Source organism: Thamnophis sirtalis, unplaced genomic scaffold, assembly GCF_051295495.1.
Source record: "Thamnophis sirtalis isolate CommonGarterSnake01/CBP01778 unplaced genomic scaffold, rThaSir2_p1.2 scaffold_1, whole genome shotgun sequence".
NCBI lineage: Eukaryota > Metazoa > Chordata > Lepidosauria > Squamata > Natricidae > Thamnophis > Thamnophis sirtalis.
Genome location: NW_028261381.1, coordinates 164,574,998 through 164,601,337, shown reverse-complemented (window position 1 = coordinate 164,601,337; position 26,340 = coordinate 164,574,998). Strand labels below are relative to the sequence as shown.

The 26,340-nt window shown below is 43.2% G+C and overlaps 1 protein-coding gene across 1 annotated transcript in view; it reads left to right on the top strand.

Annotated features, from left to right (window-relative positions):
- UNC13A (unc-13 homolog A) overlaps positions 1-26,340 on the top strand; it is a 167,104-nt gene that overhangs the window by 15,214 nt on the left and 125,550 nt on the right. Inside the window, exons 2-4 of the mRNA XM_087702672.1 lie at positions 19,061-19,090; positions 22,235-22,334; positions 24,395-24,512. Of these exons, the coding sequence (XP_087558798.1) occupies positions 19,061-19,090; positions 22,235-22,334; positions 24,395-24,512 (248 nt within the window). The remainder of the gene's footprint in view (positions 1-19,060; positions 19,091-22,234; positions 22,335-24,394; positions 24,513-26,340) is intronic.

Genomic DNA, 26,340 nt, shown 5'->3' with positions numbered 1-26,340 from the left:
TTTAATCTTGTTTTTTAAGTTTGTTTTTTAAGTGTGCTTTTTAGTCATGTTTTTATATTATTTTATGATGTTCTTTGCAAACCAACCAGAGTCAATTAAATGGGATAACTGGTATAGAAATATGATAGAAAGATGGATGGATGGATGGATGATGGATGGATAGATGGATAGATGGACAGATGGACAGATGGACAGATGGATATAGATGAAAGATAGAGAAAGATAGGCATGGGGGCATAGGGATGAAAGAGAGAGAGAGACGGAGACAGACAGAGAGACACACAGAGAGAGATAGAAAGAGGCAGAGAGAGAGAAGTAGAGAGATAGATTACAATGAGATAGGGTATACAAGACTGAGAAGGACGAAGCCTGCTTGGATTTTGAGTGAGGTGCTGGGGGCTGCAGTCCTCTCTGAAATACATTTTAACGTAGTTGAAGAATTGCTTCTCACAATGAATTCCCACTTTTTGTCCTATTTAATTTGGCAGCAACTGTTGGCAGAGCTTCTCCTAAGCTTCATCCAAGTTTTAGTCGGTGAAGGATGCTGTGCAGATTTCCAGCAAAGGACGTGCTACCATGTGTATCCAAATAATTGCATTTTAGACAAAGAAGTTGCCTCCCTTCTTAAGATGAATCCAGCTAGAGGAGGGTTTTCCAACCTTGGCAACTTTGAGATGTATGGATTTTAACTCCTCAGACTATGCCACCAATCGACTGGTCACCAACCAGACCAATGGTCTGGGATTCTAGGGGTTAGAGTCCAAAACGTCTGGAGAGCTGGAAGTTGGGAGAAGCTCGTGCATATGATTTCTTTTCCTTAAATTACTACTGGCCAAATGTTGGAAATGTAATCAGACCCCAGCAGTGATGGGTTGCAGGTGGTACGCCCTGGTACGGGCATATAGGAGCCTCCCCAGAGCACCGGATACCGTTCTGGTACGGTGTTCCAGAGGCCCCAACCGCCCGAGCTCCTTACCGGTCTTTTAAGTCTTTGGTGCTTCTGTGCACGCACATGGCTTGTACAGCACCTGCACGATGCTCTGCTGAGCAGCTGGAGCGTCGTGGAGGCTCATGAAGATGCTAAAATGCACGCACTGCACATCTGTGTATGTGCTCTGCGCGCATCCATGTGGATGCCGCTGGGCCCATTCTAACTGTACCAGTTGGAACAGGATCTGGAACCTACCACTGGTACTTATTATCATGTGGGGTGGACATGTAAGAAAGCATGGCTGGAAAAGATGATTAAGCAGCATATAGATTTAAAGCCAGAAAGGGACATGGTGGCTGAGACACTGAGCTTGTTGATCAGAAAGGTCGGCAGTTCAACAGTTCAAATCCCCAGTGCTGCATAACTGAGTGAGCTCCTGTTACTTGTCCCAGCTTCTGCCAACCTAGCAGTTCAAAAACATGTAAAAAATGCAAGTAGAAAAATAGGAACCATCTTTGGTGAGAAGGTAACAGGGTTCCGTGCACCTTCAGCATTTAGTCATGCCGGCCACATGACCACGGAGACGCCTTCGGACAGCGCTGGCTCTTCGGATTTGAAATGGAGATGAGTACCGCCCCCTAGAGTCGGGAACGACTAGCACATATGTGCGTGGGGAATCTTTACCTTTTACCTTAGATTTAATACCAGAAAGTTATGATAAAGGGACTATTTACTTAATGCTCCATGTATTGACAGAAGTAAGAATTGTATTTGCACAATTCTGGAAAAATGAGAACACCCCACCAGATTATATCTGGAAAATATTGGACTGTGCAGAGATGGATAGATTGACATTGAAAATAAAAGATAAAGGAGATACAGAGTACTATTCAACGTGGAATAGGTTTTATCAATAGTTAGAGAGGTAGAAATTAGAGGAAGAAAGACTATTGTTATATGTATGTAAAATATGAATGTTTTCTATAGCTATAAGTATGCTTTTACAATTGATATGATTATAAATAAGTTAACCTAATTATAAATATTGCTATAATTATTGCATGTATTATCATTATCACTATCAGTATATCTGGTTTTTCTTTCTTTCTTTTGTAAAACAAAGTGCCTGGACAATATGTCTTCAAAATATTTATATATAAATAAATAAAAACTTGACTTAAAAAAATACAATTGGCCTTGGACTTTGAAGCTAAGCTTCTAATGATTGTATGCAATTGTCTTAGCTGTCAATCAGGGGGCTATTCTTTCCCAAGGAGCTTATTGAAAAGTTGTAAACAAGGCAATTGTATATAAAATATAAATGTATCAAGAAAGGAAGAAGGAAATACTGAACAATGGCTGTTTCTGTGATTTGCGGATGTCTTGGATTGGGCAGACCGATGAGGCTATTTCAGACAGCAAACCAGGACAGGAAGCAAATGAAGAGACAGTTTGGTGAGGCGGTTAAAGTGGTAGCCTAGAAACCAGGAGGTGATGAGTTCTAGTCCCAAATTAGGCATGAAAACTGGCTGGGTGGATTTGGGTCACTCTCAGCCTGACCCAACTCGTAGGGTGGAGAAAATAGGAGGAAGAAGGAATATTAGGTATGCTCGCTTCCTTGAATTATTTCCAAAAAAAACCAATAATAAAGGTGCATTTAAACTGGGAACAGGGTATGTCTAGTGTAATGAAATGAAGGACTGGGGGTGATATGATAGCAGTGTTCCAATATCTCAGGGGTTGCCATAAAGAAGAGGGAGTCAAACTATTCTCCAAAGCACCTGAAGGCACAACAAGAAGTAATGGGTGGAAACTAAATCAAGGAGAGAAGCAGCTTAGAACTAAGGAGAAATTTCCTGACTGTTAGAACAATTACCATATTTCTTGGAGTATAAGATGCACCTTTTTTCCTCAAAAAAGAGGCTGAAAATCTGGGTGCGTCTTATACACTGAAGGCAGCATTTTTTTTTTGCCTCCCGAAGCCTCACCCCCTTTACCAAAATGGCTGTGCATATCCTTATGGAAGCTTTCAGAGAGTTCCTGGGGGCTGGGGAGGGCAGAAAGTAGCAAATAAATGGGCCATTTTTTGTCCCCCAGCCCCCAACAGCACTCTATAAGCCTCCATAAGGCTATGCATGCTATTTTTTTTAAAAAAATTGCCCCTTCAAAACCTTGGTGCGTCTTATACTCCGAAAAATATGGTAATCATTGGAACAATTTGCATCCAGAAGTTCTGAATGCTCCAACACTGGAAGTTTTAAAGAAGATGTTGGATAGCCATTTGTCCGAAGTAGCAATAGCAATAGCAGTTAGACTTATATACCGCTTCATAGGGCTTTCAGCCCTCTCTAAGTGGTTTACAGAGTCAGCATATTGCCTCCAACAACAATCCGGGTCCTCATTTCACCCACCTCGGAAGGATGGAGTGGTGTAGGGTTTCCTACCTGAGCAGGAGGTTGGACGAGAAGACCTCCAAGCTGCCTTCCAACTCTGTTATTCTATTCTATTTAAAAAAACTAAACAACAAAAAAAGAGGAGTCTCAGGATAGCTGCCCTCCAAGCCAGCCTTGGAAACAGCAATTTAGCAACAGCAATAGCAGTTAGACTTATATACCGCTTCATAGGGCTTTCAGCCCTCTCTAAGCGGTTTACAGAGTCAGCATATCGCCCCCACAGTCTGGGTCCTCATTTCACCCACCTCTGAAGGATGGAAGGCTGAGTCAACCTTGAGCCGGTGAGATTTGAACCGCTGAACTGCAGATAACAGTCAGCTGAAGTGGCCTGCAGTACTGCACCCTAACCACTGCGTCACCTCGGCTCTTTCCCCCTATAGAACATGTGTTTCTACAGAGTAACTGGGTGCCCCATAGAGCTAAGCCGCAGGGGGTCCTCAGACTGGTGCTTTGTGAACTGGCCATGACCCGGGGTCCACACAGGCTTAAATTTCAGGTCCTCTCCAAAATATGGTTTACAGAGCTGGCCACCAGGATAAACAGCCACGTGTTCCCACTGAGGAAGCTTCTGAGCCACAGCAGCAGATCCTTGTCATTCCCAGGTACAAGCATGATTCTCCTTGGGTGGCATATTTTGCGCCACGATTGCTGGGGAATCAACCTCCGGAGCGCCTTGCGTTGGGAGGATGAGGGGGGGTGGGGGCTGCAGCTTTCCCTGAGTCTCTGCAATCACGCCTTCCCAGCAAGTTGCTATTTTCGGTGCTGAGCCCAAACTGATGTATTGCTTGCCAGTCAGACATTGTGGAGAGCTGTTAATTGTAGACCTGGATAATGGTGTGCCAGCTGTAGCAGGAGGAGGAGGAGGAGGAGGAGGAGGAGGAGGAGGAGGAGGAGGAGGAGGAGGAGGAGGAGGAGGAGGAGGAGGAGGAGGAGGAGGAGGAGGAGGAGGAGGAGGAGATCCTTTTACAAAGAGCCTGCTACATTTTGGAAATTAGGCCATTACCCCTTCCTAACGGTGCATTTAAAAGTAGCAAGCAGTTGAAAACGCGCATCTGGCCCAGCTTTTCTCTCACTTGTATATGTTTCGTTGGCAGAGAACGCAATGAGAAGAACAAGACAAAGGCCCAATGGAATATCAACCTAGTTCCATGATGCATAAACCCACAATTCTCCTAACCATGACTTCTTGGAGAAGTTCCATATGAAAAGCACAGCCTTGCACACTGTAGAAAAACTTGAGGGAGCCAGGTCAAAGATCCCTTGATGAGATTTATCCCTCCCCCGCCCCCCACGTGGATGGTACGAATTTGGACACCACATTTTCTGGTTTAAATCCAACATTGTGTCTAATGCAACACACTTTACACTCGTTCTTTGGCTGGCTGTTTCTCGAATTAGATGGGTTAGAATGACAATTCTTAAAGCCCGGAGCTCATTTCTAGTGCAAAGTATTGTGCTGTTTTATACAGGTTCATAAAAATGTAAAAAAGGAAATAACATGCATTGCCTTGGTTTTTCAGTGCGTTTAGTAAATGCGCATATGTGTGTATTTGTCTGCACGTATAATCTGCAATGCAAAAAAGCAAGTGGAGGATTAAAAATAGAATAATAAATGTGAAAGAAAGGAGGTAGAATTTGGCAGACAAGCTACATGGAAGAAAGTTATTTGGAATACTTTAAAAAAAAAATCTACATCTTTATTCCAAGGATCTATGAGAAGGCATGAATAGCTCTCCTTCTGCCTTTTATTTTATCCTGTAAAATTTTTAAGGGATATTTTTTTGTCTAAAAAGAAAATAATAATAGCAGCTCTGAGAATTTCAATCTGGATCTCCCTTGTTTGACTATCATACCACTTCAAATGACCAGGCTGCAGAAGCAAACTTCTACATCAGCATTTTCAAGCTCAGCAACTTTTAAGATCCATGTACTTTAATTTCCAGAATTGAATTCCGGAGGAATGTTGGCTAGGGAATTCTGGGAGTTGAAGTCCACACATTGTAAAGTTGCTGAGGTTGAGAAACATTGGTCTGGATCCAGAGGTGGGTTCGGGCAGTCACTACTGCTGGTTCGCTTGTGTGCAAGCTTAGCGCGTGCATGCGCAGTACAATTAAAATTGGGGCTACCCTTGAAAAGCGTTCGGAGATTGCAGCTAGTCCAGAATGCAGCCGCGCGAGCGATATTGAGTATACCGAGATACACCCATATTACACCTGTCCTCCGCGAGCTGCACTGGCTGCCAATTGGTCTCCGGACGCAATTCAAGGTGTTGGTTATTACCTTTAAAGCCCTACATGGCTTAAGACCAGCGTACCTTCGAGACCACCTACTGCCATACACCTCCCAACAGCTGATAAGATCCCACAGGGTGGACCTCCTTCGGATACCGTCAGCCGGTCAGTGTCGGCTGGCGGGCCCCCGGAGGAGAGCCTTCTCTGTGGCTGCTCCGACCCTGTGGAATCAGCTACCCCCAGAGGTCCGGATCTTACCCACTCTCATGGCCTTCAGGAAAGCCGTTAAAACCTGGCTGTTCCGGCAGGCCTGGAGCTGTTGACCTTAGTGTTAAGGTCCAGCCCCGTTTAGAACGTATGTGTGTTGTGTATTTTAAACAACCCGGAGTCCTCTGAGATTGGGCGGCCTATAAATTTAATAAATGAAATGAAAATTGTTCTGCGCATGTGCAGAACTGAAAAAGAAAATGGTGCCACCCGGAGAACCAGTTTGGGCATGTGGCAGGCCTTGGTCGCTGCCATTCCAGCGACCCAGGCCGCTAAACCACTACCAGTTTGTCCGAACCGGTAGGATCCCACCATTGTCTGGATCCATGCAAAAAGCAACTTTCACCCGTTTGAATTAACAAAACACGGTTTTGGGGTTTATATTAAGTACTCAGTAAAAAAGCCAGAAGACCATATGATGTAAATTGTGTTTAAACAAAGTCATTTAAATTTAAATGTAATCAACAGTTTTTCTTGGACGTACTAATGTTTCTGTTCTAACACATCAAAATTACAACCAGCAGTAATTTTGGCCTAACTTTGGCGAGTCCCCTGTTTCCTGAAGTCCGGAGTCTGTGCCCTTCTGCTATAGACAACTACATTTTCAAAGGGTATTTTAAAAGAAAATATGTATTTTGTTTTTTCCCCCCAAAAGGATCTAGGATTATCCCAAGTTTGGTAAGGTGCTGGATCTGTTATGGGAAAGGAAGATCACTTCCAAGCATTTATTCAAGGAGTATTTGAAATCTGAGGAATTATTAGTTCCTTTTCCTTTAGTTTTCTACTGAAATAGACCTTGGGAGCCGTTGATTATACAGTGGTACTTCAGTACTCAGCATTAATTGGTTCCGGGAAGCATGATGAGTACCAAAAATGATGAGTACCAAACACATTTTTCCCATAAGGAATAATGTAATAAGTCACAAGGCAGCCAACACCGACAAGTTCCAGCTAGCGTATTGAGTGTCAAACAAACAATGAGTAAAAGCCAATGCAATCCTAAATTGCATTAACAGAAGAATTCAATCAAGATCACTTGAGGTACGAATACCACTCTATAAAGCCCTGGTAAGACCACACCTAGAATACTGCAGCCAGTTTTGGTCACCAAACTATATAAAAAAAAAGATATTGAGACTCCGGAAAGAGTGCACAAAAGAGCAACAAGGATGATTAAGGGATTAAAGGCTAAATATATGAAGAATGGTTGCAGGAACTGGGTATGTCTAGTTTAATGAAAAGAAGGATCAGGGGAAACAGGATAACAGTATTCTAATATCTCAGGGACTGCCACAAAGAAGAGGGGGGGGGGGGATCAATCTATTTTCAGAAGCACCAGAAGAAACAGTGGCTAGAAATTAATCAAGGAGAGAATCAACCTAGAACTAAGGAGAAATTGCCTATTAATTAGAACAATAAACCAAAGGGTTTATGGTTCTAACTAACAGGCAATTTCTCCTTAGTTCTAGGTTGCCTTCAGAAGCTGTGAGAGCTTCATCACTGGAGGTTTTCAAGAAGAGACTGGACTGCCATCTGTCAGAAATGGTGTAGGGCCTCTTGCTTGAGCAGGGGATTGGACTGGATGACCTACAAGGCCTCTTCCAACTCTGTTTTTCTATTCTAAGTACTGTAGGAAGTTATCACTCAGCCCTCTCCCAGAAAAATGAAATATCCTAGGAAATATTGAAAAGGCAAAATATTTCTCTGGATGTGAAAAGGAAAAAACATGTTTTAAAAAAACAGAATAGCTCCCTGTAGCTTCCTGCCCATCCCCACTTTGTCAATGGGCTATTAAGAAGGCCAAGCTAGTCTACTTTACATAATAAAGAGTTCTCCCCTTCAGCTCCAGGGGGATGGGATTAAGGCATGATAATATTGGCCCTTTACCCAACTCACCACATGGCATCTGAGAACTCAACCAAACCTGGATTCAAAATGCAGCCTAGAGAGTTGCCCCTGCATGGCCCCATGGGAATCTGACAACCAATCAGAATACAAGCTCAAGATCAAAGGCCAGAGAGGGCATAAAACCAGGGACTCAGCTTCTCTTCCTTCTTTGCCTTTTTTCCCTTCTCTTCTCCACCAATGTTGAAGCATGTGATCACCTTTTCTGTTCAGGACTCAAGCCATGTGGTCCTGTCCACCAATAAACCATCTTTCCAAGCAGCCTCCATGTTTCCAGTGTCTTTTTCCCCAATTGGAGCCGAACCCAGAAGGACATTTCTTTCAACAGTACCAGGACAAAATTTTTTGCATCAAAATGCATTGACTAGCAGTTTCAAAGCACTTTCAAAGCAGTTGCGTACCAAGGTACCACTGTATATGGATTGAGGCTCTGTTTCACAAGAGGTACATACAAGAAGAAGGAACTATATGATACCAATAGAGCAGGACTTGTATATAGTAGCCGGTGATTCTTCTTGTTAGAGAAGACAGAAATCATGGTCCATCACAGAGACTGGGGGATATAAACTGGGTTTTTACTACAGGTAACCCTTGACTTATGACTGATCGCTTAGCAACCATTCAAAGCTAGCCCACCCCCAAACCAGGTACCTGGTTCTGCAGACTGTATGTTACTTTCTCCTCTGATCACACGATCAAATTCCAGGCACTGGGCAATCAGCTCACATTTACAGAAAAGCGGCCATTGATATAGTAACATCAGGGGTTGCACTTTTATCTATTTGACCAATAAAGTCATGCGCATTATGACCAGAGAAGCAGGCAAAAGATGCCAAGGATCTGAAAGCTTTATTGAACTCTACCTGAAATACAGTGGTGGGTTTCCAATAATTTAACAACCGGTTCTCTGCCCTGCTGACTATCTGGGTAGGTGGGGCTCGGTGGTCATGTGACTGGGTGGGTGTGGCCAACTCAATGTCACTCAGGTCGATGGCCGTTTCGCCTTAGCTGTTACAATGTAACAAGGGTTAACCGGAGAGGCAGTTTTTGTAAGCAGGGCAATAAAGATTAGACTAGAAACAACAGCAGAACGTTTCCTTCCTGCCTTCCTTACAGGATTAGCCCTGTAAAGTGGAAAGGAGATTTCTTCCAACAACCGGTTCTCCGAACTGCTTAGAAAGTTACCAACCGGTTCTCCCGAATAGGTGCGAACTGGCTGAATCCCACCACTGCTGAAATAGCAATAGCACTTAGACTTATGTACCGCTTCACAGTGCTTTACAGCCCTCTCTAAGCGGTTTAGAGAGTCAGCCCATTGCCCCCATCAATCGGGGTCCTCATATCACCCACCTCGGAAGGATGGAAGGCTGAGTCAACCTTGAGCCCGGTGAGATCCGATCTGCCAAACTGCTGGCAGCCGGTGATCAGCAGAAGTAGCCTGAAGTATTGCACTCTAATCACTGCGCCACCAAGGCTCATGCAAGCAGGAAGTCCTCAACAACAATTGAGACCAGAATTTCTGTTGCTAAGCCAAGCGATTAAATAAGCGGTGCCCAATTTTACGGCATTTTTTATAGGATTGTTATGTGAATCGCTGCTGTTTGTCAGTGAATCAAGCGAATTTGCTTCCTCCAGTCCACTTTAACTTTGCTTGTTGGAAGCCAGCTGGGAAGGTTGCAAAGGGGGGTTCCACCACAAAACCGCGTTCGACTAAAGCGCACTCGACGAAACCGCGTAGCTGACGTCATCACAGGGCGACAACAGCGCGGAGACAGAAGCACGCTGTAAACGCTAAACCTAAAATTAACCCCTAAACCTAAACCTAACCCCCCTAAACCTAATCCTAAACCTAACCCTAAACCTAACTTTCAAAGCGCTATTTAAAGCGCTCTTCTTTCTCCGCGCTCACTGTTGTCGCCCTGTTGATGACGTCAGCGACGCGGTTTAATCGGGCGCGCTTTAGTCGAGCGCGGTTTTGTCGTGCCACTGCAAAGGGGAATCCCATGACCCCAGGATGCTATCAGATATACAGTTTCCAAGCACCCCAATTTTGATCACGTGACTGTGGGGATGCTGCAACGATCATAAATATGAAGACCGGTCACAAATCACTTTTTCAGTGCCTTTGTAACTTCAAGCGGTCACTAAATCAGTGTGTTTAAGCCGAGGACTACCTGTATTTTTGCTATGGAAAAAGTATCTGGTAATTCAGTAGCAGCTCTCCACCAAGAGGCACAATCCCCCATCCCCAGATCCCTGTTTGTAAAGCTAGAGAAAAGAGGAAGGTCTGGTTCTATTTCTTCCCCAGGATCATCCTGTACACAAGAAAATGTCTCATCAACAGAGGCAGCAGGAGAGACAGAGCACCTGTTCTGTAGGTGGCTGCTGATTTTTCTCTGCACCTGGCACGGCGTGCTTTTTTCATTTGCTTCCACATCCCAGGAAGGATCAGGAATAGAAAAAGACATTCTTCTGCTTTCTGGATACAAAATGCTTTACATTCTCAACCTGTATGCTGCCAAGGTATAGATTTATCAGCTGGCAGGAATTTAGAAGACTATATGGGATTTACCTGATTATTTTGCTCCAATTTTGGATGTTTGCATTTGCAGCTTTGTTCTAAAGCAGAACCAATGGCATTCCCCATTCTCCTTTATAATCCTGGCTGCATTCATACAACATATTTAACCTAAATACAGCATTAAGCCCGACTCCACCCTCCCTCCCTTCAAATTAAAGCCAGTGAAACTGCATCTTGTAAAAATCAATCAACAACTATCCTCAAAATGACACAATAGAACACTGCACACTAGAACAACTAGACAAGAACACTTTTTTCCAAATGCCATCACTCTGCTAAACAAATAATTCCCTCAGTACTGTCAAACTATTTACTAAGTCTGCATTACTATTACTATTAATCTTTTCATTGTTCCTGTCACCTATCTCCTCCCATTTATGACTGTATGACTGTAACTTTGTTGCTTGTATCCTTACGATTTATACTGATTGTTTCCTAGTATGATTTGATTGCTTATTTGTATCCTATGACTATCATTAAGTGTTGTACCTTATGATTCATGACGAAGGTATCTTTTCTTTTATGAACATTGAGAGCATAGGCTCCAAAGACAAATTCCTTGTGTGGCCAATCACACATGGTCAATAAAGAATTCTATTCTATTCTATTCTATTCTATTCTATTCTATTTCTATTTCTATTTCTATTTCTATTTCTATTTCTATTTCTATTTCTATTTCTATTTCTATTTCTATTTCTATTTCTATTCTAATTCATTCTATTCTAATTCATTCTATTCTAATTCATTCTATTTTATTCTAAATTCTCGCGTGACAGGAGATTAACAAAAAACTTTAGCATCTTGTACAAACACAGTTTAACATAAAATAGCTCTGTGGATATGAGTGCTTCAAAATGGCTTGTGTACCTTGTTTTATGAATTTTCAGGTGTGCACGTACAACTTTTGTAAAGTATTTGATACTATATATTAATATCACTATTTTCTTAACCTCTGTTTGAAGTACTTATTGGCCAAAAGTGTAAAAAAAAATCTATGGGTAAGAGTGGTTATATGCAGTCACAACTGACTTCTTGATTTTTTTGACTAACCTCTGCAGATGTCCTTGAATGTTGGATCAGTCTGCTTTTGCATTTGTATTCATGGAAGGATTGTTGGTGGAAATCTCAAGTAAACCTATGAAGAAATATTAACATTTTTTGAATGGGTCTGATACACATAGGTACCGTCAAAGCAACGATGCTGGGAAATATATAACCAAAATGGAATGCATCTCCAATTCATATGAGCACAATAGCTTAATCAGGCCAGCTCAGGGATTATAAAATAACGTGCAGCTGTTTGAATTTTCCAGAATTCCTAGAGCCAAGACAGGAAACAAAGTATTTTCAAAATGAAACAGGAATTTAAGATTTAGAAAAAGAGGCCAGGGCAAACCACTTTTGAAAACCTTGCCAAGAAAATTGCAGGGACTTGTCCAGGCAGCCTCCAAGAATCACAATGGAACGAAAGTGAGGGGGGTGGGAATCATAAAATTGAATTGCAGGCTGCCCAGAATCATTGACTGAGATGGGTGGTTATTTCTGTTGTTGATGTTTAGTCGCTAAGTTGTGCCCGACTATTTGCAACAGCATGGACCGTAGCATTCCAGGCTCCCCCGTCCTCCACTGGTTCCCAGAGATGGCCAAATTTATGTTCATTGCGCCGATGATGCTATCTAATCTTCTCCGCCTCTGCTGACCATCCCCTTCTCCTTTTGCCTTCCATCTTTCCAAATATCAGGGGTCTTTTCCAACTAATAGCAATAGCACTTACACTTATATACCACACTGCTTTACAGCCCTCTCTAAGTGACAAAAAATGGGCCGTTTTTGGGAGGTCTACGGAGTAAAAACTTTTTTTTTTAAATTTGCCTCTTCAAAATTTTGGTGTGTCTTATACTCTGAAAAATATGGTAGGTGGCTAAAGTATTTGAGTTTCAGCTTCATGATCTGATGGGTGACTATAGAAATTAAAGAAATGAAATGAAATGAAATGTGGAAATAGGCTGCAAACTTTCACTGTGCAGAAAAGTTCTTGAATACTTAAGAATGTGCTAAGCTTAGTTATTATTATTTCTTTTATTTTTGCTTTCCGTGGAATTTCAACATAACCCTGTTCACAGACTTTTTCTATTGAACGCAAAAATTCATAATCTTCCCCAGGTAGTTCTCAACTTGCAAGCACAATTGGGACCAGGATTTCTGTTGCTAAGCAAGGTGGTTGTTAAGTGAGCCACGCCTGATCTTATGATCTTTTGTTGCCCTGATTAAGTGAATTGTTTCCGTTGTTAAGTGAATCATGCAATCATTAAGCAAATCAGGCTTCCTCCATTGACTTTGCTTGTCAGAAGCTGTCTGTGAAGGTGGTAGATGGCAATTGTATGACCCCGGAATACAGCAACCATCGTAAATACATGACAGTTGCCAAGCTCTGAATAGTGATCTCATGACTGTGAGGCTGCTGCGATGGTCATAAGTACGAGGACCAGCCATAAATCACTTTTCACAATGCTACTGTAACTTTGAATGGTGGCTAAATGTAAGTGTAAGCTGAAGACTAATTTTTGTTGTTAGTGACAACTTGCCTGTTGGTCCTTCCTCACAGCCAATTAAAGTGTCATCAGTCCTTGAAAACTAAATAAGGGTAAATTGTGTTGTCGCCCACCAGCAGAGCGGGCAGCAGATTCAGACAGTGAGGAAGTTGGAGAGGAACATGGGCCAGTCCTGGAGTCTGAGGAAGGCTCTGATGAGGGCTCTGCGTCAAAGGCAGAGGGGGAACCAAGGCCATCTAGTAGTTATTTGCTGACTCCAGAGCCTCCGGAGTCTGACATCAGTAAGGCAGAAGAACAGTAGGAGCCTATTCTAGTGTGTGCATGCGCAGAGCTGCCAGAAGGCAAGAAGAATTAAGAAATAGGCTCGACTTGGGAATAAGACTTGGAGATGATTGGCCCTCCCATACAGTGGTGGGTTTCAAAAAAATTTCGAACCTACTCTGTGGGTGTGGCCTCCTTTGTGGGCGTGGCTTGCCGGCCATGTGTTTTCTTTATCTCTCTCTCTCTCTCTTTCCTTCCTTTTGTCTCTCTGTCCCTTTTTCTTTTTTTTCTTTCATCTCTCTCACTTTTTCTTTCTTTTTTCTTTTTTTTCTTTATTTTTTCTTCCTTCCTTCCTTTCTCTATCTCTTTCTCTATCTCTTTCTCTCTCTGTGTGTCTGTCTGTCTGTGTGTGTGTGTGTGTGTGTCAGTGGTGGGTTTCAAAACATTTTGGAACCTCTTCTGTAGGTGTGGTCTGCTTTCTGGTGGAACCTCTTCTAACCGGTTCGGTAGATTTGACGAACCGGTTCTACTGAACTGGTGCAAACTGGTAGGAACCTACCTCTGCTCCCATAAGACATAAAAGAGGAGCGAATGGGACATGAGCTTTTGCAGGAAGCAATTAGTTCATCTGGTTGGTTCAAGCTTTGAAAAATTCTGTTTGCCTCTGTGCTAAGTTTGGCCATGCTCTGCATTTGGTGATTAGGTTTCTGGCAGCATTCCCAAGGAGATAAGGTGGGTGTTTATCAACATTCCCCTGAAAGACTGTGGCAACTCGAGCAGACATCTGTCGGAACCTTCACAGAATGTTTGTGAAAGCTTGCGGACTGTTAGTGACCGTAATTTACAGCCGTATAAATAAAAGAGGGTTTTTTTGAGACTAAGATTGTGATTTATGATTTCTCCGCAAGCCAGGGGTGGGTTCCTGCCAGTTCTAACCTCTTCTATAGAAGAGGTTCCACAAATCTACTGTGCCATTTAGAACCGGTTCCAGCTCCCTCCCCTGCCCGTCCGCACGCTTGCCCTGCCCGCTGCTCACTGATTGGCTGGCTCACCAATCGCCCTGCCCACCTCTAAGAGTCCTATCTAAACCTTAAAGTCTTAAAGCTGTCAAGTTTGAACATCCCTGGGTTTTTTTCCCTAAAGGGTTAGGGGAGCAAGGGTCTTGTAACTGCCAAGCCACTCCCACTCAGTCACATGGCTGGCAAGCCACTCCTACCTGGTCACATGGCCGGAAAGCCACTCCCACAAAGCAGGCCACACCTACAGAAGAGGTTCTAAAAAAATTGGAAACCCACCACTGCCGTAAGCCTAGGTCCGAACAAATTGTGGTGCCCTCACTGTGACACGTCTTTGCAAAGTTTCTGGTGTTGAGAAGGAAGTGGGAAAAGTGAAATTATTGCTCCGCCTGGGGAAAGGAGAAAGTGTGAGGAAGTCTGCCTTCTCTATGGTGTCTTTAAAAGGATGACAGCCTGGATTTATAACTGCACCCGACAATTACTGTATTTTTCAGAATATAAGACACACCTTTTTTCCCTCAAAAAAGAGGGTGAAAATCTGGGTGTGTCTTATACACTGAATACAGCATTTTTTTGCCTCCCGAAACCTCGCCCCCTTTGTAAAAATGGCCATGTATAGCCTTTAGGAGGCTTGTAGAGTGCTCCTGGGGGCTGGGGAGGGCAAAAATGAGTGGAAAATGGGCCATTTTTTGCTCGTTTTTGCCCCCACAGCTCCCAGGAACACTCTGGAAGCCTCCTAAAGGCTACGCAATATATGCCCTTCTTTGACAAAAATGGGCCCGTTTTCATGAAAAATGTGCAGTTTTATGCTTGATTTTGCCCACCCCAGCCCCCAAGAGCACTCTACAAGCACTCTATAAGCCTCTACAAGGTTATGCATGCCCTTTTTTTTTTTGACAAAGAACGGGCCGTTTTTGGGAGGTCTGCAGAGTGCAAAACCTTTTTTTAATTTGCCTCTTCAAAATCTTATTGCGTCTTATACTCTGGTGCGTCTTATACTCTGAAAGATACGGTTATAAGTAGCACTCCTAGAGCCCTTCCTGTGACTCTTCTTCACCTATCCAATCTTGAAGGGCTGAGGCTATCCTATCAAGGGCATGATATCTTACAAATATTGCTGCCTTTATTTGTAAGCTACATTAAGAATAGTTATCAACCTCTTCACTCTGTTTTCCTCACTTTCCCACAAGCTGGCAGGAATAAATAGATTAACAGAGTCAATCTATTGCTGCCTCCCAGCTGATTGGCTGGGTCTTCTTTTGTTGCCCTGCACAGGAAAACGAAGCTGGAAAGCAGATTAATGGGGTGGGGGAGGGAATGGGGATTTTACAGTATCCTTCCCCTGCCACGCCCACCAGGCCATGCCCAACAAACAACGCCCACAGAACCAGTAGTAAAAAAAAATTGAATCTCACCACTGATAATACAGCAGTCAAAGAGAGTTGTTGACTTGCTGTCTTCCACTTCATCACAAAGGCCACTGCCCCCCCCATTCACCTGCTGATTCAGATCTCTGCCAAAAACAGAGACAAACCCCCTCACATGGCCAAAGCCAAAATGGTCAGCAAGCACACTCTATGTGGGGAAATAAAGGGAGCGTGCCCAGCCCAGCCTAAAGCAACCAATAGAGGTTACCCTAGGAGTCACCTGACCGTGCCAGCCATCTAATGGCTTTTGGGATATAGGAAATGCTGTATTGGGATAAAAGAGGAATAACTTTTGCTCTTTAAGGGCAGCCTCTCTAGGGCTGAGAAGTGGAAGAAGATGATGCAGAGCCGAGGTGGCGCAGTGGTTAAATGCAGCACTGCAGGCTACTTCAGCTGACTGCAGTTCTGCAGTTTGGCTGTTCAAATCTCACCGGCTCAGGGTTGACTCAGCCTTCCATCCTTCCGAGGTGGGTAAAATGAGGACCCGGATTGTTGTTGGGGGCGATATGCTGACTCTGTAAACCGCTTAGAGAGGGCTGAAAGCCCTATGAAGCGGTATATAAGTCTAACTGCTATTGCTATTGCTATCTTATGAGGACCCAGCACAACAATAAAAAGGGAGGCAAGATGTCTTTCAGTCACAGCTAGGCCCAAGTGAGGAATGGCTCTGAGTTGCATATCAGCATTTATATTACAGGTGGCCCTTCACTGTAAGCCTGGAATTTCTGTTGGAAGTCCTGATGATTGTAAGTCAAGGTAGCCACCTGACCAGTGGTGGGATTCATATAATTTAACAACCGGTTCTCTGCCTGGGTAGGCGTGGCTCAGTGGTCATGTGACCACGTGGATGTGGCCAACTTAACATCACTCACATCGATGGGCGCTTTGCCTTAGCTGTGACAATGTAATAAGGGTTAACCGGAGAGGCAGTTTCTGTAATCAGGGCAATAAAGATTAGGCTAGAAACAACACCAGAATGTTTCCTTCCTGCCTTCCTTACAGGATTAGTCCTGTAATGTGAGAAAAAACAAAATGAGATTTCTTCCAACAACCGGTTCTCTGAAACTGCTTAGAAAGTTAACAACCGGTTCTCCTGAATAGGTGTGAACTGACTGAATCCCATCCCTGCACCTGACTAACACAATTTTTTTGCAGCGGTTATTAAAGGAACACCGTAATTGCAAAGTGAACATGGCAGTTGTAAAGTGAGTTAATTCATACCTACGGGTGTTTTTTGATGGCCAGAAACTGGCAAAAAAAGTAATTTATAAGCATGTGACCATAGAATGCTGCAACTGGTTGTAAAAAGGTAGCCGGGTACCAAGTGCCCAAAATGTGGTCATTTATATAATCATGTGATAGGGGAATTTTGAATTTGAATTTATTGACATTTGTATGCCGCCCACTCCCTTGGGACTCTGGGCGGCTTACAGGCAGACAAAAACATATATAAAATATTAAAAATAATAAAAGGGGAAGGGTTTCCAACATATGAACTCCAGAACTAAGACTCTAGAAAAAGTGCAGAGACTGTTGGAGAAACCTATAAATGGCCTATGCAAAACTATACAAGAGAGAGATGATGGTTTGTACTGATCCTGAGTCATTCAAGAGTGTGGGAGTTCAGCAATTGAGGGCAAGTGAGGAACTATACGCCTTCCCCCCTTATTATTTGCCTCAGGCTTCATCACAATGCTGCAAACAATGTCATTCATGGCTCAGAAGTAGGTTAATGGTGTTCCAGGAGCGAGGAAAATGGATTTAGTCCAATTTTCCGGCCACACCGGAAATATGATTTGCAAATAATAATAAGAAGAGTGATGGAGTTCTTCTAAAACCAGACTTCTCCCATCTGGTGCTTCCTAGATGTGCTGGGAATACAAGGTTCAGCCAGCCCAGCCTGATGGATATAACTATTTGGGATGTGGGAGCTATAGTCCACGTGGAGGGAGGGGACATGTTGATTCAGTGGTTAAAGGCATTGAGCTTGTCAGCTGGAAAGCTGACCGCCCAGGTTCAAGACCCAAGCAACACGCAATGGTGTGTGCTCCTCTTACCTTCCCCAGCTCCTGCCCATTTAGCAGTCTGAAACAAGCAAATGCATGTAGATAAATAGGTACCACTTCAGTAGGAAGGTAACAGCGTTGGGTGCGCCTCGGCATATAGTCATGCTGGTCACATGACCATGGAAATGTCTTTGGATAACACTGGCCCTTGGCTAAGAAACAAATGAATACCACCCCCTAGAGACAGACACACAACTTGATAGAGGCAACATTTATCTTTACCGTTACAATCACAAGTACAGCTGGAAAAGTTGAAAAAATATCTTCTACGCTGGATGTCAACTCACAAACTCCTGGCTTACTCTCGACTTGCCATAGGCAGGAGGGGGGTGAACTGACAGAGCAACTAGGCAGCCACAATCAGAAACACATTCCACTCATATCTTTCTCAAGATTGGATCTCATGTTACCAGAGCCAGCCTGAGAGGCGTGTTTTCTACAGCCCACGAAAGTGCTTTCATTGGAGAATGTGATTTATGACACACCCTGGGAGGAGGAGTGGGAAACAGGGTCATAGTTGAGCCGTACCTTATGTGGGGCAGAGCTGACTTCACTCTGGTATGTGCTGACATGTTGCTCCGAATAAATAACTGGATTTCTTTTGAAACTTGGCTCGAGGCTCATGAGTTAATTAGGGCATCTGTCGGAACCCTGACACTGGAGTCCTTGTTATATTTATTAGGAATAGCTATGGCCTGTTTCCTCTCCAGGTGAAAGTTTAATTTTCGAGATGTGATACTGCAAAACTTCGAGATTTGTGATATTAAGGGAAGTTCCATACTTTTCATAGTGCGTTTGCTCGTACTTTTTAAATATATATTTGCATATTTAAAAACTGTTGAAGAAAGCCTGAACGCCATCCAATAATGCTTCCTGCAGTTTTCAAAAATAACCCTCCTCATATCTGGAGCATGTGGGGAAATGAAGAGGAGCAGCAGCAGGTACATCTGGGGGAGGGAGTGTCAAAATCTGAAAAATGGCAGGGACGGTGTGATGATTGAAACATCTATTTCAATGCCTTGCAAAATCTTGCAGATTTTAACACACATTCACACAACCTCTTGGGGAACAACAATGCTGCTGTTGGAGGACCAGCATCACTCTATGGGTACAGTTCTCCCTCCTGTCTCTAAATGGCTGTTTAAAGTAGACATTAGTCTGGTTTCAGATGACACACACACACAACTAACAATAAGCTATGGTTAGGAACTATGGCTAATGCAATTCTTTTTAACCACAATGGGCCTGGTCTGCATGATGTCCTAGATCTAGCCATGGAACAGTTTAAGAGGTTATGCAAATCAGGCTGTGCAGATTTTATTCATTTTGGGCCGAGCACTAACTGCTTTCTTTTCTCTTTACTTTTCCAGTCAAAAAAGCCAAGTTTGATGGCCCACAAGGTGAGTTCCCACCTTTTCTCTCTCTTTTTTCTATGGGGAAATAAGACAAACCTGGGATTTCAAGTAAAGTTTCTTCCTAGTGTCCCACTGGTCCAAACAATAAAGTATTTAATATCCAATAACTAAGTGGTTGCCACAAAGTCTCTGAAGGCAGAACAGGAAGCAATGGATGGAAACTAATTAAGGAGAGATCCAACTTAGAACTAAAGAGAAATTTCCTAATAGTTAGAACAATTAATCATCAGAATGACTTGCCTCCAGAAGTTGTGGGTGCTCCAACTCTGGAGGTTTTTAAGAGGAGACTGGACCACCATTTTTTTTTAAATGATATAGAGTTTTCTATTTGAGCAGGGGGTTGGACTAGAAGACCTCCAAGGTCCCTTCCAATTCTCTTATTCCGTTATTCTGTTAATTATGCAATGTGTTTATTATACAAGAAGTCCTTGACTTACACCCACAACAGGGACCAGAATTTCCAATGCTAAGGCAATTGTTAAGTGAGCCTTTCTTGCTATGGTTAGTTAGGCAAATCACTGCAATTGTTAAGTGAATCAAGCGGTTATTAAGCGAACCCAGCTTCCTGCATTGACTTTGCTTGTCAGAAGCTGGCTGGGAAGGTTGCAAATGGCCATCACATGACCTTGGGATGTTGCAACCATTGAAAATACTTGCCTGTTGCCAAGTGCCCAAATTTTGATCACATGATTGTGGGGATGCTGTGATAGTCATATTTGTGAAGACTGGTCATGAGTAAACTTCTTTCAGTTCCATTATAATTTCAAATGGTCACTAATCAAATGGTGGTATGTTAAGGACTACCTGTAGTTAGAATTCCCCTATAATCAATATAATCTCAGGGCAGTGCATAGGATAGAAATGATCCTATAATCTCATTGATATATCGCACAACATCATGCAGAATTTCTTCAAAATGTAATGGCAAATGAACACCATGTGGCATCCGTGGTGCACAAAGCATTCATCTAAACACGGCATTGTTAAATGTGGGAGAAGTAGGAGGTGTTTGAATGATCACGGATTTTTTGACATTTCTCTGAAACAATTGCTAGTTTCAGTACAGGCATGTGTTTAAGACCATTAATTGTCTGCGGATGTGCAGATTGCTGCAGAACTGAAGTTTAAACATTAACAGTGTGTTGCCCTTCATTTAATTCCACCATTCTTATGCACTGAAATAACTTCAGAACATGACCAGGCTACATATTAATGTCCTGCCCACACATTTCTTATCCTCAAAAGAGCCCAGGAGTCACAGTTCTAGCAACACCTCAGTAATAATCCCTTCAATTGTGGGCCCCTTTGTTAACTGTCCTCAGGGAATCTTATTTCTGGATGACCTACTTAATGACATGAACTGTCAGCCAAAGAACAGTAAAACAGGTGGGAGAATATCTCTAATATTGAGAAGAAATAGCTAAAATGGTTAGAGAAAGAAAACAAAACTTTTAGAAGGCAGGTCTTACCTTGGATTTGGGAGCAAACCCAGATTAACCAGATTAAACACAATCAGCCAGTCAGCCCTTGAAAAGTCAAGGAATTATTACTGAGATGTTGTGAGAAATGTGGCTTCTGAGCACTCCTGGGGATAAGAAATGGATGATCAGGACATTAACATGTAATCTCGGTGTGTTCTGCAGTTATGTCAATGTACAAGAATCAGCCGAAAAATATACTTGCATACAATTTGATAGGATGACAGCCAAGACCTAATTTGTCTGAATAACAAGATGGAGAAACAGTGCTAGCCTTAATTATTAAAATAAGACCAATTAAAGAATGCAATTGGTGGATTCCTTTGGCTTAGAGGCTCTTTTTATGGAGCATGATGTGCTGGTAGGAGATCAAACCTTAATTTCTTGAAGCTGAACAAGTGTCGGTGGGAGCTTGGAATGGCTGATTTAGCCACCTGCCAAGTTGCGCAGCTAAAAGGTGGCAAGGACAATATTCATTCCCACAACATTACAGACAATGTTGCTAAACAGGGGTCTAGTGCTCTTTTGAAGAAGTGCTAAATAGCCCAGCTGTTCAAGCACAGAATAGCATAACTTCTGCAGGGGTGAAAGAAGGGTGGAGCAAGAGAGAATTACTGCCAGTGAGTATCTTCTGAGTTTTGTTCTCTCCCAATGATGACTACTGTGAGGAAATGGCAAGCTTGGCACTGAGTAGCTATGGCTGGCAGCACCCAATTGGAGACAGCCAATTGGGTGAAGGAAAACTGGCACACACAAACCCCGAGTAATAAAAATAATGGGGGGGAGGAGGGAAATACAGCCTTGAGAATACCTTTGTTGAGAAGGCGATGACAACTACTCATTGGTGACAGAACCAGCAACACATAGCTAATTTGAATTCTATGCAGCACAGCAGTGGTGAGTTGCAGGCGGTATGCCCTGGTACGGGCATACCGGAGCCTGCCCGGAGCACCAGATACCGTTCCGGTATGGTGCTCCAGAGGGCCGGTTGGAACAGTATCCGGAACCCACCACTGCAGTACAGACTAGTGAGGTGAGCAAAAACTAAGTAGGGAAGTATGTATTTCAGTACTGCATTTTTATTTGTTAAATTGTGCTAAAGAACTACACAATTATACGATTTAGAAAACAAATAACTATGGAAAAAATTGGAATAACACCTGGGTCATGCAGAGGAGTTACATGAAAGAAGACAAGGACTGAAAAGGAGAAAGATAGATGCCTCTAATTGGGATTATTGTTTGAACAAAACATATACCAAATTTGGATTAAATATAGTCACAAAGCTGTCAAAATCATTATTAAATATTGATTCCATGCCCAGGTATCTCGGTAGCAGTCCCTGAAGAACATGAGTGAGGAAGTGCTCTTGTTTGTTGTTATGATCCCTGCCTTGTTGTCTTCACATTAAACATCAAGTTGGCCATTCCAGGAAGTATGTTTTAAAGTGCTGTGATTTAAAGGGAAAAGGGGAGAGTAACAGAGAGGAGGTACTCAGAATCCATAAGCATTTTAAAAAACAGATGTTGCATGGGGACAATGTAATCTTCTGATAAATTGTGCTAGCCCAGAATTTTCCATGTACTTTCCTCCAATGCTGCTAATTGTGACACCCATTTATATTCTCTATGTTTTGCTTTCTCCCTGGTAGAAAAATTCAACACATACGTGACCCTCAAAGTTCAGAATGTAAAGAGCACGACAATTGCAGTGCGAGGGAACCTTCCCTGCTGGGAACAAGATTTCATGTTGTAAGTTGGGATGGGAAATGTTTTCACCTTCCTAAATCTTGGTGGTGGATAAAGCCTGACAGTGATGTGAAATTGCTGTGTAGGCCAGTAATGCATGCCATTTACGGGACTGGTTTGGAGAATCGTAGTGTTCAACTTTATTACAACATTCAGTTGTATTGGATGCTTGCACATTTAAAATGTATAGTGAAATGAATCTAGGATTAAATCCACTTTAATTTAGGCTAATCGGATCTGGTACTAGAAATGTTGTACTGGTGGGCTTGGTGTTAAATGAATTGAAAATGGAACCAAGGTGTGCCAAATGACACTATTTACTTAATCAAATTATTTTTAAAAAATCAGCCACATTGGGGCAAAGCTTTTGAAGATAAATGATAACAACAATAACAATAACAACAACAACAACAACAACAATAATAATAATAATAGAAATCCAATCATTGACAAACACAGTCCGAGTATTCAGCACCAATATTTCAATGCAGTTTGGTATGGAAAAATGTGCCACTGTATCCATAAAAAGGGGCAAAATCACTGCATGTGAGGGAATTGAAATGCCCAATGGCCAACTAATTAAATGCAACGAAAATGAAGCTTACAAATACTTAGGCATTCTGCAGTTGGATAACATCAAGCATGGAGAAGTAAAAACTATTGTCAGGCGAGAGTACACCAACAGAGTTAGGAAAATTTTGAAATCTAAATTGAATGGTGGAAATACAATCAAGGCCATAAATACCTGGGCAATACCAGTTATAAGATACACAGCTGGTATAGTTAACTGGACACAAGCTGATTTGGACATTTTGGACCGAAAAACCAGGAAACTAATGACAATGCACTACAGTTTACATCCACGTGGTGATACTGATAGATTATACCTGCCCCAAAAATCAGGTGGCAGAGGATTATTACAAGTGAAGCAAACAGTTGAAGAAGAAAAACATGCACTGGCTGATTATTTAAAAGAAAGTCAAGAACATCTATTAATCGAAGTAAAGAACAAAAATCTACTGAAGGCCCAACAGACGGAACAAGAATACAGAAAAGATGTGATAAAATCAAGAATGGAGAGTTGGCAGAACAAAGCACTGCATGGCCAATTTCTGGAAAAAATAAAAGATAAAGTGGACAGTGAACAAACTTGGTTATGGTTAACAACAGGTACATTAAAGAAAGAAACAGAGTCACTAATCCTGGCTGTGCAAGAACAAGCTATCCGCACCAATGCCATTAAGGCCAAAATCGAAAAATCCTCTGATGATGCCAAATGCAGACTTTGCAAAGAAGCTGTTGAAACTGTTGATCACATACTCAGCTGCTGTAAAAAAATCGTGCAGACTGATTATAAATTTCGGCACAATTCAGTAGCGCAAATGATCCATTGGAATTTGTGCAAAAATTATAATATTAAAACAGCAACAAACTGGTGGGAACATCAGCCTGAAAAAGTCACCGAAAATCAGATGATCAAGATCTTGTGGGATTTCCGTATACAAATGGACAAAATACTGGCGCATAATACACCAGACATCACACTGGTTGAGAAAAATAAGGTCACAATCATAGACATCGCAGTGCCGCATTTGTGCTGATGTGCACTTCTGAGCAACTTTTGGGAACTGAATCCAAAGCGATGTTCTGTGAATATTAAGAGCCAAGTTCATCATTTTGAATTTCAGTTCTTTCTTTAATTATTATCAGATGACACTTTTGGTTAAGGAAGTGCTTGTTCTAGTAGTTTGACCGGGGTTCTCCAAAGAAGTCAAAATTGACACCACCATCTCCCAAAGGTCATTGGGACTAGCCAAGGGGGTCAATATGATGATGATTAACTATTTGTTAAAGATGTATTTATTAAGTTATTTTCATATCGTAAATTTTGGGGGTTGGTGAACAATCTGAAATTCGCATGAAGGGGCTGATCAGCTGAAGAGTTTGGGAACACCTGCATTAGAATCAGGGTGGGAGATATGGGGGAAATGGAGTGAGTAGATAACAGCTCTGGGGAAGATTGCTCTCTAGCCCAGGATAACAGATGTATCTCTCTCCTGCAGTGAGATTAATCGATTAGACCTCGGGTTGACAGTGGAAGTGTGGAACAAAGGTCTTATCTGGGACACCATGGTGGGCACGGTTTGGATACCCTTAAGCACAATCCGCCAATCAAACGAGGTGCGTATACAGCCACATCTCTGAAGATATCCTTGCTCTTTGAGGAGAATTGACCCCCTCCTCAACAGAAGGTCTTTGGGTTTTATAGAAAAGTTAACAATACAATGGTAGTGAAGACCTTTCTTCCTGCCCAGGCTTCCTCAAGCTTGTGCCTTCTAGTAAAATCTTCTGGCTTTCTTTTTATCCTCAACTTGGAAAGGGTATTGCCAACAGAACAGAGATGCTCCAAGAGCCGAGGTGGCGCAGTGGTTAGGATGCAGTACTGCAGGCCACTTCAGCTGACTGTTATCTGCAGTTCAGCGGTTCTAATCTCACCGGCTCAAGGTTGACTCAGCCTTCTATCCTTCCGAGGTGGGTAAAATGAGGACCTGGATTGTTGTTGGGGGCAATATGCTGACCCTGTAAACCGCTTAGAGAGGGCTGAAAGCCCTATGAAGCGGTATATAAGCCTAACTGCTATTGCTATCTGATCCAGGTCTTTAGGAAAGATAAAAGCATTTGTTGAGGAAACAAAGACAATTGGATAGTTCTCCCTTCCTCCCTCCCTCCCTCCCTCCCTCCCTCCCTCCCTCCCTCCTTCCTTCCTTCCTTCCTTCCTTCCCCTTCCCTTCCCTTCCCTTCCCTTCCCTTCCCTTCCCTTCCCCTTTCTTTTCTTTTTCTTTTTGGTCTTTTTTTGCAATTGCTAGGCCAGTGATGGCGAACCTATCTGTGCTCCAGCCAGCTAACTTTTGGCCTTCCGGAGGGCCAGGGGCAGTAGTGGGTTTCCAAATTTTTTAGAACCTCTTCTGTAGGTGTGGCCTGCTTTGTGGGAGTGGCTTGGTATTTGAAACTCTGGCATTTGAAGCATGCAAGTCTTAAAGCTGTCAAGTTACAAGACCTTTGCACCCCTAACCCTTTAGAAAAAAAAAACCCCAGGGGTGTTTAAACCTGACAGCTTTAAGACTTGTGGACTTCAACTCCCAGAATTCCTCCACCAGTCTTGTTGGCTCAGGAACTCCGGCACTGAAGCACACAAGTCTTAAAGCTGTCAAGTTACAAGACCCTTGCACCCCCTAACCCTTTAGGGAAAAAAACTCCAGGGGTGTTCAAACTTGACAGCTTTAAGACTTGTGGACTTCAACTCCAAGAATTCCTCCTCTCGCTCTTCATCTTGATGATGTGCGGACGGGTGGGGGGAGGGAGCTGAAACCAGTTTTAAACCAGTGATGTGCGGTGAGCTTCATGGCCAGTGAGGCAAGCACGAAAGCCCCGCCGAAGCCCTGGCGCCACATCCGCTATAGAGCGGGACCGGGACCTGGGACTTTAAAGCCCTGTGGCCGGGGCCCTGCTGCCACTTTAAAGCCCTGCCACCTGGGACGTGGCGGCAGGGCCCTGGTGGCAGGGCTTTAAAGTCCCAGCGCCATCCGCCATATGGTGGACGGCGCAGGGACTTTAAAGCCCTGCCACCGGGGCCCTGCCGCCACTTTAAAGCCCTGCCGCCGGGGCCTGAGTGGCCATGATTCCCCCCTCCCCAGCCAGCCAGCCCACCCAGCCCATTCCTCTCCCGGTGCAGCGAGCTCCAGCAGGCTGGACGCGGGTGCGAGGGGCCTGGCAAAAGAAAGCAAGCACCAGCCCGCCACCGCTGTGTCCAACAGGCCAGGCGTCTTGCGTTTATGGCGGACATAAACGTGAGATGCCTGGCCTGTTGGACACAGCGGCGAGAACGTCCCTGCCGCTGCCGTGCTCCGCCACCTCGCCCCCCGCCGCTGTGAAGAAACACACTCACACACACACACACACACACACACACTCCTCACAATAAAACATTACAAATTAAATTACAATAATA